Source organism: Calidris pugnax, unplaced genomic scaffold (assembly GCF_001431845.1).
Source record: "Calidris pugnax isolate Ruff unplaced genomic scaffold, ASM143184v1 scaffold49, whole genome shotgun sequence".
Classification (NCBI taxonomy): Eukaryota; Metazoa; Chordata; class Aves; order Charadriiformes; family Scolopacidae; genus Calidris; species Calidris pugnax.
This window is the reverse complement of record NW_015090798.1, coordinates 3,165,746-3,184,781: the sequence shown is the minus strand read 5'-3', so window position 1 is coordinate 3,184,781 and position 19,036 is coordinate 3,165,746. Positions and strand designations below refer to the sequence as shown.

Below are 19,036 nucleotides of genomic sequence, written 5' to 3'. Positions count from 1 at the left end.
GAGGGAGGAAGGAGGGGGGGGGAGAAGCTGAGACGGCTGCGAGGAGTTGCGAGAAGGCTGGAAACTGCCCCAGAAGTTTTGCTGGCAGGAACTGGGCTCTTTATTGGCGGAGTCTCCTGGCTCTTCTCAGAGGAATAAATCCCGCGTTGCTTAAGATGAGTGGCTGTAGGAAGCGGTGTAAGCGTGAAATACTGAGATTTGCCCAGTACCTCCTCAGGCTAATCACAGGGTCTCTTCACACAGGTAATGACTGTTTTTTCTTTGCGGGTCGAGCTGTGCAGCATGAGAACGAGAGAATTGCCTAAGGTTAACATAGCCATGGCATTGTTTCATATTAGTATTTCTTTCATCTTGTAAATGGTAATAAAACCGAAGCTGCTTTGTGGCTGAGCATCATAAAAGCAGAATATCCAGCCTTGTGTTAGTGCTCAGACGGTGGAGCCTTCTCTAAGCATTTACACACCTGAATCCAAATGGGAATGTGAGTGTACGTGCTTCCACCTGCCCACAGGAAAGGTGGTGCAGAGCATCCACACCGTGCTCAGAAAGGATGGATCCCATGCTTCTTATTTTATGGTTTACTTTGGCAAGCAGACTATATATAAATATTTTTTTTTATTTTCTCTGAGGCTTGGTTGTGCTTATTTTAAGACGTAAATCAACTGCAAACTGTCAATGTGATGTCAGAGTATCTTGCTGCAAGCTCTAAATAACACTTGTGCTTTTTGCCCTTAAAAATTTGCAACATAAATGGCTGTCAACTTTAGGTAATTTTTTTTCTGTAACCTTGGACAAATTGTACAGTAGCAGATAAGGTTTCTGAGCTAGACTGAGCAAACAGCATAGTTTTCTTCTTAGCACTTTGGAAAATATACTTTTCTAACAGTTCAGCATTTTCTGTGGCTATTCCCAACAGCTGACAAATATGACAGTTTACATCATGTCATTCTGTATTTATAAAATATAATTGTGCTTCTTTGTAGACTTCAAATAGTTTGGTTTTGTTTTTTTTCTTTGGAAAAAATCATCAAGCAGAGGTGCAAGTCCAGCATCAGCAGATGATAACCAATTATACTAACACAATTATTAAGAATTAAAAGCCATTCATTTTACTACTAGTATTTTGAAAGTTTCTGCTGATGGGGCTTGGTTTATTCAGGCACTGGTGGAAAGATTGGAAAGCAAAGTTGACTCTTCAGTAATAACTTAAAGTATTGATGCATGCAGTTTATCAGATTTGGGGTTAGAGTGCTGTAAAGATCGTGGCATAAATGTTGGCAGTGAGTACTTTATAGGATGCTTGTAACTTGTGGAAATCTGATACAGCTTTTTAGTAACTTTGAGTGTCTGGGAACAGAGAATTTCCCTGACCTTATTTTCTGTGCTATTCCTAGTCTGTCGTGGTGTCTCTTTTGAGAATGATATCAATTCAGATGTCTCTGAAAATGCTGGCTTTTTGCCCCTGTGGGTTGCTATGGAAATTAAATAATATAGGAAGCTATGTTAGGAATGAGCACCAATACTCCTTTTTCACAAAGTCATCCAAGCTTTTCCTTTCCTGTCTAGGAAGCGATGCACACTACGGTATTTTTCAGACTGACGTTTGCGCTGCGAGCTTTCTAAGCTCACAATTCAAAACCCCCTTCAAGAGTTGCTGAGGATACTGATTCTTATGTTACTACTAAAATAAGTCCTTTCATTTATCGTTAAGGAGCACTCCATCAATGCTAAATTACTGGAAAGCCAATTACAGTGCTGTGAAATATCCTTCCTTAGAGGAAACAAGCAAGCAAAAATCCCCACTCTTTGGAACTCTTAAGATCTGAGACACTTCCTAGGAAATTTTGAGTTGATTTTTACTACAGGCAACAGTATCTTACTGCTATTATTAGGTTAATGGACTTCGTCATGTGCAAATGATGCAGCAAATAAGATCAATATAATGTGATAGTAATTGAAGCGCTAAGAGAGGTAGAGCTCCACTGTTCAGTTCTTGCACAGCCCAGTCTACTCATTAACAACCTCAACTGTTGCAGTACCAGGTACTGTTCCCCCTGCAAAACCTAATGCATAATTCATTATGTTGATAATTAGTTGGTAATTAATGAAGATGAATGAGGAAGCCCGGTTGAAAGTGTTGGAAAGTTATACTTTAATTTGTATATTGAGGATGTTGCTGTTTCTATCTTGAGCATTCAAAAAATGTAGGATAGCTATCAGAAACAAAAAGTGTGCTTATTTAGCTTTTTGCAAGCAGATAATCTGCTCACTCAAGTGACCCACTATTTTCAAAACGTAAATGTTTATTAGGGAGCACAATGGTGAAGACAATTTAAATTCCTTGGTAGGATTTGGCCCCTGTTTGTGGTTTTTTTTTTTTTTTTTTTCCATGTGTTCTTGAAATTGTACGTAATAACTTGGAACTACACATTGTGGAAAGCACAGGCACCAAATCTAATCTATTCCTCCTTTCTGTGTGGGCAGGCGTCTTGAATATAGACTTAACCTATATGAATATAGATTGATGGAAGCTCTACTGCAGTTGGTGTGATCACACTGAGAAAACCAGAGGTGAGCTGGGAGGGAGACTGGGTTTACTGGCTATAGGCCCAGCTAAGGACTTCTTGTTGATTACGGGTTTTATTTATTGTGTTTCATAACCATTTACAACACTACAGACCCATTCTGTGGTGAATCTCAATATTTAAATAAGTTCTCTCATATAGATATAGATAGACGGGCCCATCTTAATATTCAACTCGGCTGAAACCAATATTAATGAAACTACCCCCTTGCCTGGAGGTAAATGCTGCATAAACCTTTACAAGGGGTTTTAAATTGTGATCTCTGCCTGAATCCATCCACATCTCTCTCAATTTTATTTTTTTTTTGTAGCAAGCTACTATGAATGACAGCAAAATGTAGTGAAAGGTAGTGAAAAGAAATGGTCTTTTAAACAATTTTTTTTTTCACTTTCCATAATTTCTGCTATATATTAAGTTGATGCATTTCCACAAGTGGAACAGGCTCCCTCAAATACTTGAAGACAACATTTTTCAAATGTCGTACCAATTCCTACTTTGTTGCCTGCTGCCACTTGAGCTGTGTTGGATGTGCCCGGTCTTTGAAATGTTGTGGTCAAGAACCTAGTGTTGATGTTGAGAATGTTTTGGTTTTTGGATGCAGTGTGAATGTGCATATTATAAACAACAAGATAAATCATTGTGAGATCAAGAAATAGATGGAATTCTGAATATTTTGGAATGAAATGGATGGATGGAATGAAATATTTTGAAATGGAGAAAACATAATTTCAGAGCAATGTCTAGGAATTTTTTCTTAACTATCACAACTGATAAGTATGGGGATTAAAGAGGTGATAGAAACAAAACTGTACTTGACTTCAGTGGTAGATTTTCACAAGTATATCCTTTTCAGGTGTGTTCCTATTAGATGTCATAAAGGAGGTGAGATTTTTCCAGAACAGGTTCAAATTCCCAGTTAGGATATGCATTTTCAAAGAAAGAAGGAAAAGGAGAACAACTCTGGCTGTGGAACTTTCTCTAAAACACTGAAGTAATCTCACTTTTCTAGGTTTAGGCAGATTAGGCTATGGATTTATTTATTTATTTGTTTGTTTTGGTCTGGAGATTGATGCCATTGGTGTGAAATAACACTGATCGCAGGCTAGATATTTTTCTTAGTTAAAAAAAAGAAATGTAGTGGTGAATGCAGGATGTACTCTTTGATAGCACTTTATTTGAGAAAATAGATTAGCAGAAGGTAATCTTGAGTCTTAGATTTTGCTTGTTTGTGCACGGGGAATATTTTCTAACCTACTGCCAAGAGGAAGAGGTCATCTGAGCCTAGACCTGAAGGTGTGAGTGGCTCTAGCACGGAGATACCAGGGGCTCACAACAGTTTTCCTCTGCCTGCTGTAGGTCACCTGCCCATCGATGCCCAAAGTCTGAGTCTGAGACAATTATGAACACTTTCCAGGGATGCTTCCTTGTTAGGCATGTAGATTCATTCAATGAGTGCTCTGGAAATATATAAAGACCTATTGGTTAGGCAGCCTGCCAGGGAAGGAGATGAGCTGTGTTGCTGACTCTGCTTATCCTGAAGAGGACTGAGATCTCTCCCCTGTGTCCAAGGAGCATGTCCATACTTCCAAAATCTGGTAGGATGGACAAGAATTCACTCCACTTCTTAATGCATTATACAGCCAGGTATATAAAGTTCATAGGACCACAAAGAGCTACTAACAGGGAGCCTAAGTCTTTTCTGATGATTGTGGAGTTCATCTGGGAGACAGTAGACCTGGTATTTAAACTGCTCTCCATGGAATCACTCAAAAAGATCTGTAACTGTCCTAAGATTAAGTATCATCATCACACCACTTACTGACGTTCATTTTCAGCAGGAGTGTGTCAGAATAGACCCCAACCACGTGGAGATCCCAAATGGTTTGTGTTGGCTCTCTGGTGAGGACAGTTTGAAGCACCCTGAAAGAGATGCCTCATTTTGTGACCCAGTTCAGGAGGAGAGGGAAATGCTGAGACTGAATGTCCCACTAGACAAGTCTCCTGCCTCATTCCTTTTCCTGTCCCATTCTACAACAAGTTCTCAGGGCAAATTTTAAATTTCATTCTAGCTTCCAGTGTATGGTATGGATTCCATGGTTGTTATAATGAAAGGTTTCAGCTCAAGCCTTTGGTTTTCAGGTGTGCATGTTGTGGATGGAATGATTCTGTAAAAATAGGATGAGACACTGGGATTTTTATTGTTGGAGTGATACTTTCTACAGAATGGAACAGAAGGTGATGGGATCTGGCTTTTGGGCTGTGCATTTAAAATAGCCTTACCAGGAATAGATGAGGGTTGTCCCATTATCAACTTTGTCAGTGAAGCTGTGCCAAGTTTGAAAACCTAAAGAGTAATTAAAATATTTTACAAGACCGTAGTAGTCTGGTTAGTGATAGGAGGTAAATATCCCAAAACTTTTTTCTTTAGTTAAGAGATTGTGTGAAAGAGAATATTGAGAATAATTAGCTCAAGACTGTAGTAGTCTGGTTAGTGATAGGAGGTAAATATCCCAGAATAACTCTTTTTCTTTAGTTAAGAGATTGTGTGAAAGAGATTAATGAGAATAATTAGCTCTTAATTCTTACATTTAATTATACACAATTTTCCCCCATTTTTCCCTCGGATTTAAAGCACAGAACTTGAAAATGCTTTACTTCTAATCTGAGGACTATCATCTTAAATGCAGTAAATGAAATTATTCCAACAATTGATTAAATAATTTTCAGAGTCTTAGGAAGACTTAGTGGAGATGAAAAAGCATTGTAATTTAATGCAAAAGAAAGAGTTTCTCCTTTAATAAAAAAACCCCTGATCCTGAAATGAATTTAGCATACTTTTATTTCGTAGTCACTTCTCCTCCATAGCTTTATGAATGAGTGATGCTGAAAATCTGGATGGTTTAAATAGGTGTAGGAACCAGCTGTCACGCTGTCTCTCAGATGGTCTCTTCAGACCTTGAATAACAGTGAGGGAAATACTCCTGAATTAATTTTACTACTACTGTTTTCCAGTAGTGTGTTGTTTTGGGTAGTTAATTTTTGTTTGTGGTAGATCACAAAAACTTTTCAGCACCCCTGATCCTGAAATGAATTTAGCATACTTTTATTTCGTAGTCACTTCTCCTCCATAGCTTTATGAATGAGTGATGCTGAAAATCTGGATGGTTTAAATAGGTGTAGGAACCAGCTGTCACGCTGTCTCTCAGATGGTCTCTTCAGACCTTGAATAACAGTGAGGGAAATACTCCTGAATTAATTTTACTACTACTGTTTTCCAGTAGTGTGTTGTTTTGGGTAGTTAATTTTTGTTTGTGGTAGATCACAAAAACTTTTCAGCAAAGCCAGAGATCTGGAATTACTGTTAACCTATTATTTAATGTGAATATTCATAAGGCATTTTGCTTCCCGTTTCCTAAGTGGAAGACAGAATATTCTTAGGAATTTGTAAAAGAAATGTGTAAATGTGCTTTTCTGTTTGTTTTTTTTTCTTTAAATAGTTGGCAATATTAACATAACAGCATTTTAAACTGCAGAGCAGGTAGTCTCCGTACACGCTGCCAATTCTAACACATGCTGCTTAAGTAAGCTGAGAGGAATTTAGAGATTCTGACAGTGGAGGATAAAAACCAGAGGGCTGCAGCGTTTAAGAGTGCCCTGGCATCTGCCTGTTTCTGACACAAGTTGCTGCTCAGGACCTTCGAGCTGCTCCTTTGTCAAACCCTGTCCTGCTCCGGGTCCCAGCCGGGCAAGCGTGGGTACCCGGCTGCTGCCTCCTCACCCTGGCACTGTCCTGCACTTCAGACATTAATTAACAGGTTGATCAAACACCTTTTGAGCCAGCGATGCCTGGCAGTTAGATTGGCTGAGGAATTTAAAAGCTGCAGTTTCTCATCTTTTGAATTTCTGAGCTTGAAAGCCAGAGGCACTTCACGTCTTCAGTGAACAGAGCTGAGATTTGGCTGAGATGCTCGGTGTGATATACTGTGGAAAACCAGATCCATGTGGTCCTTTAGCACCTATCCCCAAATCTGTGTCCTTTAGAGACTTTAGGAATTGTGGTTCTAAAGAAAGGCTTTTATTTCTTCTTTTTATTTTTAATATCTCCTGATGAACTGAAAAGAAGAATTAGAATTCCTTGCGTCTTTCCCCTTAGATGAGAATTCTAATAAGAGAATGTTTTTCGTCACCAGGACTTTGGTCTCTGAAAATTTTTTCAGTTAAACTGTGCAGGACTGACAACGGAATAAAAAAAAACAAGCCTGGAAAACAGAAATGGGAATATGTGAATCATTTGGTTAATGGATTTGTAATAGGATAAAGACTCAATAGAAAGGGGAAAAAAAAACTACAAAGAAAAAAAGTTTTAAAAATTCTGGTTCAGGTTTGATTTGTATTGATGTAACCTTCTGGAAGACTTATGATGATTTTTTGCATTCCCTTAGATTTATTAGCTTAATACATGGCAAAACAAATGAATGAGAAACTACAATAATTTGTTAAGGCCACCTCTGAGCCACAGGACTTTTTTTGTATTTTCTGAAAGTGAAGATTAAAGGAAATTTATATAAGAACTGCAGCTCTTCATGAGAAAGCATGAAAGGGAATAAATAATTCCCAGCTGCCTTTACAAAAGAAATGGAAGTGCAAAAGCTATATTGCTGTTCTACATCCAGTTGTAAAAGCTAAAGTGGAAATAAGCTATCACATTTACACAAGGAAAAGGGTGTTAAAGGCAAATCGTGCAGTTGCACCTCTCTCAATGAAGCTGTGGAGTCTGTGCTGAAGCATTTTGATTGAAACAAGGCCTCCAAATGGTGATAGATGTCTCTGATCTATTAATCCACAGCGTGACAATACAATTAGGTAATGAAAAATGGAAGTTGTTTATATTTTCAATAAAGGCTCTGCTTGTTTTATAAATCTGTGCCTTCTGAAATACTAGCAGTGGGTGCTCACAACCCAGAAGCACCAGAAACTGTTGGTTAGATGATGGTCCCTTAGTCCCCTGCAAGTAACTTTGTGTTTCCCAGAACTGTTCCGTGGATGTCCATGGACCAACTCAATGACACTCCTGAAATCAGCTGAGAAAAACCTGTCAGCTAAGCCTTCTGTCCTCTCCCAAGCAAAGGAGGTGGCAAATCAACAAACGTTGAGAACCTGGTATGAAACACTAGAAGATGAACTGTTGTCAGGGTGTATCTGGATGTTCCATCTGCCCTTGTCTCGTGCAGGGATTAGACGCATTTAACAGTCAGTTGCTCGTCAGATACCTTTGAATAGATTTGGGGTTTTATTTAAACCTTTGTCAGGAGCGTGCAGTAGAATGCCAATTTATCATTGTGAGTAATTAAGGTAATTCAAGCAATATGTACTTTAACCCATGTCTTTCAGCCAGGGGGCTGAAAATGCACTGAAGAAGTGCATTGCACTTTTACACTTGGATCTCCTCTTGGTTCCCTAGAGACAGGCAATGCTCTTCTCTTCTCCAGTCTCCCATAATTTGATGGGGTGATTTGAGTGCTGTGACTGCAAAGCTGTCTCTCCTTCAGGGTGAATTTGATGAAGTGGGGAAATGAGGCCTATCAAGCAAGCGTTTTAATTGTTCTCTTTCCTTGCTCTCACAATGGAGCAGTCACCATGCTGTTCCCTGCAGGGACACGTTGCTATGAGTTTAGGGCACACTGTGGCACGTCGAATGTCATTTGGTAAAGAATAACTTTAGCACTCGGGAGTGTGCTACCAACTCAATAACCCTGCCTTTGTTCTCTCGATGTATTTATAAATTCTTGTTGAAAAGTGGCAGTGGACAGAAAGACAGCACTGGAGTTTTCTATGTGTGTTTTTTTCTGGCACTTCAAACTGTTTTGAACAGGGTAAAAGAGAAAAAAAGCTTTTTCTTTGTCCTACTTAGGAAGAGGAATATCTCTCACGCAAAACTATGTGTTATAAGCCCCGTAAAAATGCTTCTGCATTTCTTTTCACTGATCTTACAATGAAACAATTTTCAAAGGGTGATGCATTGATATATGTCCACTGTAATGAATTTTCATTTCTCAAATATTTTCTTGTCTCACAAACATAGGATTTATTTTTTTTTTAAGAAATAGTACAGGGTAGACTCTTGAGAGAAGAGAATTTACAGCACTGTTTACTGGCATAAATCCATAAAAAAATTGTGCCGCTTAATTACCCTACAGTGTGTAATGAAGAAAGCACAGTGAAGAAACTTTACTCTAATGAGTTCTCAGTTCCATCTCCCTGATGACACTTTAAAATTTTCCTCATCATTTCTAATACAACCGTAGAATTTCTACCATCTTCTTTGGTTCTCTTCTTTGATTTCCCAGGATGAAATTCTGAAATAAGAGCCAAGCTATAATAAAAGCACTTTGCTCATGACTGAACATCTAACAATGATGCTCATCTCCAGCCAGAGATGAAGTAGTGGTTACAGGTGACTGTTGGACAAAATCTATTAAATGGGGGAAGAATAATGATTTGAAAGCTTTAATCAAGTCTCCTGTGTTATTATGGGGTTAACATGGAACCTTAACAACCGTGGCAGATGAATTAACATTTTGAATGCAGGTTAATAATGTTCCATTAACTTCTATTGAAAACACATGTAAAATGAAATGAGAAGTAGAATAAATTAAAAGAAAACAATAATCCAAAATACCAAAATAATTCTAAACAACATGAAACAAAGAGATGAAAAGGATGTTCTCCTTTTTATGCAAATAGGATCTAAAATAAAATTATTTAAAAAGGAGCTTGTAGCTTGAAGATGTCATGAAAAAGCTAAACTGTCAACATTCACAGGGAAAACATGGGTTTCATGCATTTCCAAATGCTTATTTTTTTATTGGTTTGTGTTGCTGAAATATTTTTTCCTCTGATACTGTCAACCTGATTGGTCTTTTTTCATTTATTTTTTTTTTTTTCAAAGCCAAAGAATTCCAGATTTAAGGTCTACATCTCTGTCTGTTGCCTATGTGAGGCAGTTTGAACCTCCAGGATTCAGATATTTTTCATATATAGAAGGCACCATTCTCTCTTTCTATATATATAATTGCACAAGTTCTAATGTGCAAGGGTGAAATCTTTGTCACATGCTGCTTAGGGAAAGAAGTCTTATTGATTTCAAAGAAACCAATGAGATTGCATTTGAAGTTCTACATTGAACTTTATGCTTTCTCAAGTTCCTGATTAGCATAGATAACTTTTGTCCATGCACTCTTCATATTAGTCTGCCTCAGAGAGATATCACATTTGTGAAAGGGTGTGGAGGATGCAGAAATGTTACCAAGTTGGATTTTGAGTAGGTTTCATACTACTAGTTCATTGAGGCACCTAAATGTAAAATATCAGACACTGAGAGAAAAATACCTTAAAATAAACAGACCCCACCTCCACTCCCAACTTAGATTTATTTTTTGTAAGTTCTCTTGGCAGATTTATGAGTTGAATTTTGCCTGAGTCCTCCTATAGTGTTTCTAGGATTTCTGGTTTATTGCATAGTTGAGTACCTGGCTTTTGAAAACACCTTTTTTTTTTTTATGTTGTCCTAAACAAATAGGACCCCTCCTACAGGCATTTTGTTTAGAAGTAGACTGTGCTATAGACAGTACTCTGAGACAAAAGACCAAGATGTATTAAACTTAGCAGCAGTTGGCTTGAAAGAAACTGTAAAAAGTGCTGAGAATGCCATAAATTAGTGCGTTTATGCTACATTCTGCTTCAAGATGGAGTAGCTTATAAGTATTTCTTTTGTTCACCCAAAAAAAATCAATCCTAGCTATATACCTCTCACACACTGCAGCTGCAGACCGACTGTGAACTTCCAGTGATTTTGTAGAGGATCGCTTAGATTTTAAGTAATGTAACTAATTAGAAAATATATGGTGATAAACCCCTGCTAATCGCTCACAAATTATAAGTTTTCCCCTCTTCAGAAAATGGTCTAGATAGATTGCCTTTGCTTCCCCCAATTTGCATACCCCTCTCTTTCTTTGAGCAATATCTGCAAAACTCAGTGTTGTGCAAAATGTTTCAACTTCAAATTTGATAATCCTGCGTGTGGCAGATTGACTGAACATCACAGGAGACTGAAGCAGTAGTGAAAAATTGGTGTGGGTGGGAGGGTATCTTGAAGTAGGGGATCTAAAGGCAGTACCCTCATCTTTAAATGTATTCTCCTGAATATATTTAAATATTTCACTCAGACATCCCATATTTTTAACACATTAACTCCATCACATAACCTATTTCAAAAAAGTTTTTTTTCCCAGATCCTTCCGAAAGAGTCTTCTTTGAAGTCTTGAGATGTCTTGTGGTATGTTAATGGGAAAAGGACCGACAGAGTTACCATGCTGCATACCATTTCTTTTGAAAAGATTGTTTGAGTTTTTATTCTCTCATTCCAAATCTGCATCTTAATTATAATGAAAGATACAGTTCAGCCTCTCTTACAAATGACACACTGAAAAGCATCCCGTTGCCATCCTTAATGATCTCTCTTTGGAAGCCCTGTGTTCTGTAACGTTCTTGTAAGAGTCCAAACTACTGACATAATTTATAAAGATAATATTAAAACTTCAGCTGTATGTAGGACACAGCACTTGACGTTATGTTTAAAAATAGCTCTTAAAGGAACTTTTAGAAAGTTACCAAATGCACACAAAATGTTAAGAAATGGCTGCATTAAGGCTATCTCAGCCTTACTTTCTTCACTGTGTGTGCCTTTTTCCTTAAACCATTGTGCAGAGCAACTCAGAGTACGGGAGCAGGAAGGAGTAAGAGTATACTCAAGAGTAGAAATTTGGACACAAACTGTACTAAATACTACCTTAGAGTACACAGATTGTTCATTGGTGGTTGAGTTGAGTTTTTGTTCACTTTAGAGGCCCTTTTCATTGCAGACAGATTTTATGCAGTGATTCTCACAGTAAAATGGCAGATGAAATTCAATGTAGATGAACGTGAAGTGGTGCACGCTGGGCAAAACGAGCTTTGTCTCTAAATGGACAGGTGGTGAGCTTACCATTACATCAGGTAATTCACCCAAATATGACAATATATGCATATGCTTTTAGAGGACTGCAGTAATAGTATGTAATTTAACTTTTTTTTCACTGTGAGGGTAGTGGAGCACTGGAACAGGTTGCCCAGGGAGGTGGTTGAGGCCCCTTCCCTGGAGATATTCAAGGAGAGGCTCGATGAGGCCCTGGGCAACCTGGTCTAGTTGGGGGTGTCCCTGCTGACTGCGGAGAGGTAGGACTAGATGACCTTTGGAGGTCCCTTCCGGCCTGGGCAATTCTATGATTCTATGATTTTAGTTTAACGAATGGCAGTCTCTTCAAAACTGGGAGAACCACACGTTCATATTTAACAAACAGTCTGCAAGGGCTATCCGCAATGGGAACCTGCATTAACAAAAATATTTTTCCTTCATTTAATAGTTTAATTTTTGAATTCTGTAGGAACATTAGAGATAAACGATGGCCAAATCAATTCCATATTTGGATATAAAGTAAATGAACAATCTGGAAAAAGGTAGCAATGAGTTGCCTTGGAAGTATGGGGGCACTGAACTACGTGTGAACAGCACTTCGGTCTTTAACTGGTTATTTTGTGGGACTGGCTCTCATAAAGCCAAGCAGAAAAATGGAATTGATACAATTTAACAAGGCTTTGTGGCCATGGCAAAGGCCGAACTTATGCCCTGTTTATGTACAATAACGTAGTGACACCAGTCATCCCACACCACTATTCTCTTTCTCAGCATCGTGTGGTGGCTTCTACTTGCTTTTAGGTGTTTTTGGGCTATATGCATTTTTAACATTTATTGTTTCAGTGTATAACCCACTTCATTTAAATTCTACTTGTAGATTCTTAGGCATCTCTGTTTAGATGTTGACTAAATAGAGTGACACACTTAGCGTGACACCAAACTCTTGATTAAAAAAAATCAATCCTAGCTATATACCTCTCACACACTGCAGCTGCAGACCTACTGTGAACTTCCAGTGATTTTGTAGAGGATCGCTTAGATTTTAAGTAATGTAACTAATTAGAAAATATATGGTGATAAACCCCTGCTAATCGCTCACAAATTATAAGTTTTCCCCTCTTCAGAAAATGGTCTAGATAGATTGCCTTTGCTTCCCCCAATTTGCATACCCCTCTCTTTCTTTGAGCAATATCTGCAAAACTCAGTGTTGTGCAAAATGTTTCAACTTCAAATTTGATAATCCTGCGTGTGGCAGATTGACTGAACATCACAGGAGGCTGAAGCAGTAGTGAAAAATTGGTGTGGGTGGGAGGGTATCTTGAAGTAGGGGATCTAAATGCAGTACCCTCATCTTTAAATGTATTCTCCTGAATATATTTAAATATTTCACTCAAACATCCCATATTTTTAACACATTAACTCCATCATATAACCTATTTCAAAAAGTTTTTTTTCCCAGATCCTTCCGAAAGAGTCTTCTTTGAAGTCTTGAGATGTCTTGTGGTATGTTAATGGGAAAAGGACCGACAGAGTTACCATGCTGCATACCATTTCTTTTGAAAAGATTGTTTGAGTTTTTATTCTCTCATTCCAAATCTGCATCTTAATTATAATGAAAGATACAGTTCAGCCTCTCTTACAAATGACACACTGAAAAGCATCCCGTTGCCATCCTTAATGATCTCTCTTTGGAAGCCCTGTGTTCTGTAACGTTCTTGTAAGAGTCCAAACTACTGACATAATTTATAAAGATAATATTAAAACTTCAGCTGTATGTAGGACACAGCACTTGACGTTATGTTTAAAAATAGCTCTTAAAGGAACTTTTAGAAAGTTACCAAATGCACACAAAATATTAAGAAATGGCAGCATTAAGGCTATCTCAGCCCTACGTGACCTAATGTGGTTCTTCACTGTGTGTGCCTTTTTCCTCAAACCAATGTGCAGAGCAACTCGGAGTACGGGAGCAGGAAAGAGTAAGAGTATACTCAAGAGTAGAAATTTTGACTCAAACTGTACTAAATACTACCTCAGAGCGCACAGATTGTTCATTGGTGGTTGAGTTGAGTTTTTGTTCACTTTAGAGGCCCTTTTCATTGCAGACAGATTTTGTGCAGTGATTCTCACAGTAAAATGGCAGATGAAATTCAATGTAGATGAACGTGAAGTGGTGCACGCTGGGCAAAACGAGCTTTGTCTCTAAATGGACAGGTGGTGAGCTTACCATTACATCAGGTAATTCACCCAAATATGACAATATATGCATATGCTTTTAGAGGACTGCAGTAATAGTATGTAATTTAACTTTTTTTTTTCATTGCAGACAGATTTTGTGCAGTGATTCTCACAGTAAAATGGCAGATGAAATTCAATGTAGATGAACGTGAAGTGGTGCACGCTGGGCAAAACGAGCTTTGTCTCTAAATGGACAGGTGGTGAGCTTACCATTACATCAGGTAATTCACCCAAATATGACAATATATGCATATGCTTTTAGAGGACTGCAGTAATAGTAGGTAATTTAACTTTTAGTTAAACGAATGACAGTCTCTACAAAACTGTGAGAACCACATGTTCATATTTAACAAAGAGTCTGCAAGGGCTATCCGCAATGGGAACCTGCATTAACAAAAATATTTTTCCTTCATTTAATAGTTTAATTTTTGAATTCTGTAGGAACATTAGAGATAAACGATGGCCAAATCAATTCCATATTTGGATATAAAGTAAATGAACAATCTGGAAAAAGGTAGCAATGAGTTGCCTTGGAAGTATGGGGGCACTGAACTACGTGTGAACAGCACTTCGGTCTTTAACTGGTTATTTTGTGGGACTGGCTCTCATAAAGCCAAGCAGAAAAATGGAATTGATACAATTTAACAAGGCTTTGTGGCCATGGCAAAGGCTGAACTTATGCCCTGTTTATGTACAATAACGTAGTGACACCAGTCATCCCACACCACTATTCTCTTTCTCAGCATCGTGTGGTGGCTTCTACTTGCTTTTAGGTGTTTTTGGGCTATATGCATTTTTAACATTTATTGTTTCAGTGTATAACCCACTTCATTTAAATTCTACTTGTAGATTCTTAGGCATCTCTGTTTAGATGTTGACTAAATAGAGTGACACACTTAGCGTGACACCAAACTCTTGATTTGCCTCTTATCTGTTCGTAATGACATAGAGTCCTTGGTCAACTCTGGAAATACGAATAAAACTTTTTATGGCATTTACTCCTCAGAAGTCTGTCCATGGATTCTTCAGTCTGATGGCTACATTTCATTACGTCATTTGGAGAAGAAGTTCTTTAAAATCCTAGCTCAGGTTTTTCTCCTTGGCTGAGTCCCTGGGGTCAAGGTCTTGATGCTGGTCAAACGTGGTACTGACTTATGTGCTCAGGTGCATCCATCTTGGAGGCAAAAAAGTCAAGTTCATGGTTAATCAGGTAGAGTACGTATAGTAAGTGCTAATGTTGATGATGTAGATTTTCTTGGATTATGGAAAAATTATGATTTTTACTTATATTCCACATTCAAAATCTTTAAATACACATCTTTGCATTCACTTACAAGTTTTAAATGCGCTCATATTCAAGCATTTCTTATGTCAGGTACAGTCTAATTCTCTAGCAATGATGCCTTGAATCTGTGACAGTAAAAACTGTGGAACTTTTTGCAGAAAATACATGTGGAATTAATTACTGTAAGTGTGAGTCGAACTATTATGTTCATTTAGTCAGTTACCCCAAAATATCATGTTTGTGTGCAGACAAATAAATATTAACCACCAGTGATAAGCTCCTCTTGAATTGCTGCACTGGAACCTAGCGCAACTTTTGCAAACTTCTGTTACCAGTTCAGGAAAGGAGTAGCAACAGAAGAGACATCTAAGGAATGTCTTTTTCTGCAGATTTCATTCAAATGAAACATTTCAGAAGAGTCAGAAAATGAAGTGACCGTACTTTAATTTAGCATAATTCATTTCTCAAGGAAATTAAACCAAACAAAGTCTTTTTAAATTCTGAATGAGTCTCAACAGAGACTGAATTAATTTTAACTATTCCACCTTGCTGATTAATTAATATTTAACTGTCCTCAGTAGCCTCTGTGCACAGCTCCTCAGGAGCCCTGAAAAGGCGACAGGGCTTTTTAGTGAGAGCAAGAAGATTTTTAATTTCTTCAATCAGTTAATAACTTTTTAAAATGCAGCCAAGCAAAGAAAATTAGATGCAAATTGATGCTGAAGAGAAAATATAAGATTTTATTAAGTTGCACATACTGAGGAGAACGAGGATGAGGAGAGAAGATGAAGGAAAAAGAAGAGGCAGTAGAAGTGACACTAGGATATAACAATGTGTGTGTTTATGCACAGACACTGATACGTCTATGCTATTGTGTACTAAATTCATCCATGGTATAAAGATGTGGGCAAATCTGTACCAACTAAGAGTTTGGACAAAGAGAAATAGTTAGGGGACAACATGGTGCCATGTCTTCAAACTTAGAGTTCTAAGAGTGCTGAGAGTTAAGGCAAAATTATCAAACTCATGATTTTTCTAAAATGCATTGTAGAAAAATTATCAAACTCATGATTTTTCTAAAATGCGTTGTAGAAATATTTATTCTTTAAAAAAAAAAAACAAAAACAAAAAACAAACCAACCCAAACTTTTTTTGAGTTCACAGAGTTACATCAGTAACTGAAATCCAGGTTGGGGCAGACTGAAATGCTGTCAGTGGCTGACAGTCACTGCTCCCTTTCAGTTTGATGACCTTGAGTGATGGTTTTGGAAACATCCTCATGATCCAGGCCCTCACCCTCTCACTGCACACGGGTGAATCTCGGTGCCACCACATACCCCGTGTCCACGTTCACGGCGCTCTGAAACTTTAATGCTGAGTGACAGATGTGAATGGAAACAGCGGGGCATTCCTGCCCCTGTGAAGAATTACCAGATGAAGTGCTTAAAGCTCCTCAAATAACCGCTGTAGTCTATTGTGAGAAACTAATTGAATTGTATGTATTGCTTACAGGAAGTTCTGGGCTGATCTATTAAATTACTTACCTGTTGTCTGTACAGTATCATACTGTGTCAGTAATTGAAATGTCATCCTTTCGAGACAGTGTAGGAATAAGGGCAGTTCTTTCCCGACTACTCTGCTGAAATATTTTTATCAGTCAAGTCATACCATATAGCAAAAGGTGTTCGTTTTTGTCAGGGAGAAAACTGTCCTCCAAAAAGATTGAATTCTGCTAAATACTCAGCTTATACTTATCTGAACATTGTAATAGGCAATTTGATATGTGCCCTTTTTTTCCTTAATAAACTATTATTCATACACTTAAATATATATCTCTGTCTTACCAGGTAGAGCTCGTCAGTGGACAGATAAGGAAAATACCATGTAATAACAGAGTATCTAGAATTTTTGGTGCTTTTATGTTGACTGTTTACTTCAATATAAGAAGGACATGTATTTAAATACATCTATTTAAGGATGCTATTTTAGCTGTATTGCTATTAATCTAAGTGAGCAGATTTAGATTTGAGGCAATTTAGATTTTATTTCTATTATATTGTACCCATAGGATAGATAGGTACTGTCTCATTGTGTGTGAACAAAAAATGAAAGTTCTAGACACTTTTTTTTTACAGCACTTTTTTCTAAGCAGTGCAATATTTCAGCTTGTATTCTTTACTAGTTTTTTATGGTTAGTTAATTGGCATCAAATGCCAGATTTGGAGTCCCAAAGTACTATTGCAACACAAGTACTTAAAAATATCACCGAAGTGTACACCTGGAGGTGAAGCATTCCACTTTTAAATAGATTTGAGTAAGGCACGGGGACGATGTAATTGCTTGTATACTTACCTGGAGGTGTGTTGGATTGAAGGAGAAAGCCTTCAAACACATCTAGTTGTGTCTAGAAGGCATGGGAAAGACAGTGATGGATGGCATGTATCCTTAAAGTATCCTGCTTCATGTTTTGTCCCACCTGGGTGGGAAGATGCGTGGTGAAGGAGTGTGGAAGAACCTCACCACACTTCTATCTCCCCACAGATTGAGTATGGTATAGGAAGTACTGCTGAAGGTTGGTGGTTAGGGGGCTGTTTAGTGCTCAGCTTGCATTTTCTGAATTAGCTGAATTATCTCTATCCATTTAAGAATCACTTCTTTTCGCTCTTTGCAGTGGGATGGGTTTGAACTGGCAAAACTGATACTATATACCAAGGTTTCAAATTATTTTTCTTGGTATTCACAGTGGTTTTTTCAGGTAGTGCAGGTACCTGTTTACATGCGGTTAAGTGCTTTGTTTCGTGCTGATTTCCTAGTCTTTTTTAGCTTAAAACAGGATGTCTTGTAGTACTTAAAATGTATAAACCCCCTGTTTTCACAGTTCTGTATGCTTGCTTTTCAGTTAATACTTTTGTAATCATTCTTAACGTTTTATTTGCCTTTTTTTGTTTAAGTGCTGCTAAGCTGATGTTTTCTTAGAAGTACAAATTAAGAGAATGAGTTCCCATCTTTCAGTGGCTGTAGCCTGTAGTGAGTTCAGCCCCCTTTGGTGTGAGTTAACGTTGGTTTTCCTACCCGCCTCATGCTGTTTGTCGACATTGTTTCATTTGCTCGCTGTCGTTCAACATTTCATCACTGTCATTCAGGTCCATGTGGTCCTTCTGGAGTTCTTGCACTAACCTTTCACTCCAGTGAATGACTGAATATTGTAAACAGATTTTGTTAGCTTCATTATTCATCCTCTTCTCCTGAACATTTATGAATGTGTTGAACGTAGGAGCCTTAGCATTCACCCCACAGGGATCCCTCCATTGGAACCTTCCTCTGCCGTGATGTCTGACCAGTTACTTCTACTCCATTTCTTGCCTTTTGAGTTGTTTTGTGGTGTTTTTTTTTTAACATATCTGTAAATCCTGCTTATTAAGTCATCTTTTTATTTTGCTGTTACCTGGTCGAGTTGCAGCTCAGAGAGAGCAGAGTGAAACTAAGACTTTGAAGACTGTCTCCTTAAAGAACTGAGTCCAAATCAAGAGGTCAGAGACATCCTGAAGGGGATTGATACCAGGAGACCTGCCTCGAGAAATCAGTGTTCTCTTTAAATCCATTCTGCGGTGTGCCGCTCGCTTGCTTAAATGATTTTAAGGTTGTTTGGGTTTTTTGTCTGTTTTTTTTTTTTCTCTTTTCTCTTTGCTTTCAACTGGAATAATAACGTACTAAAACACATTACCAAGGCAGAACATATCTATGTAAGCCACCGTGAATTTCTTCTACGTGCAGCATGAGGAAAATATGAATCTCTTGGTCCAGTGCTTTAGGAGACACAGTAATATCTTGCAGAGATTCTTCCCCAGATGCCACTGGCAATCATAAAGATCTGTCATTCTAAAACAAGGCACAGTTGACTAGCTAGAACGCAAAACT

At 38.0% G+C, this 19,036-nt stretch overlaps 1 protein-coding gene across 6 annotated transcripts in view; it reads left to right on the top strand.

Annotated features, from left to right (window-relative positions):
• The window catches only part of KCNIP4 (Kv channel interacting protein 4), a 491,412-nt gene that overhangs the window by 153,839 nt on the left and 318,537 nt on the right, over window positions 1–19,036 (top strand). Inside the window, exon 1 of one of the 6 annotated variants that reach the window (XM_014937075.1) lies at window positions 30–243. The exons of 4 other annotated variants lie outside the window; for them this stretch is intronic. In XM_014937075.1, the coding sequence (XP_014792561.1) occupies window positions 156–243 (88 nt within the window). In that variant the 5' untranslated portion in view covers window positions 30–155. Of the gene's footprint in view, window positions 1–29; window positions 244–19,036 lie in introns of those variants that run through there. One more of the 6 variants, XM_014937077.1, reaches the window with a different exon arrangement.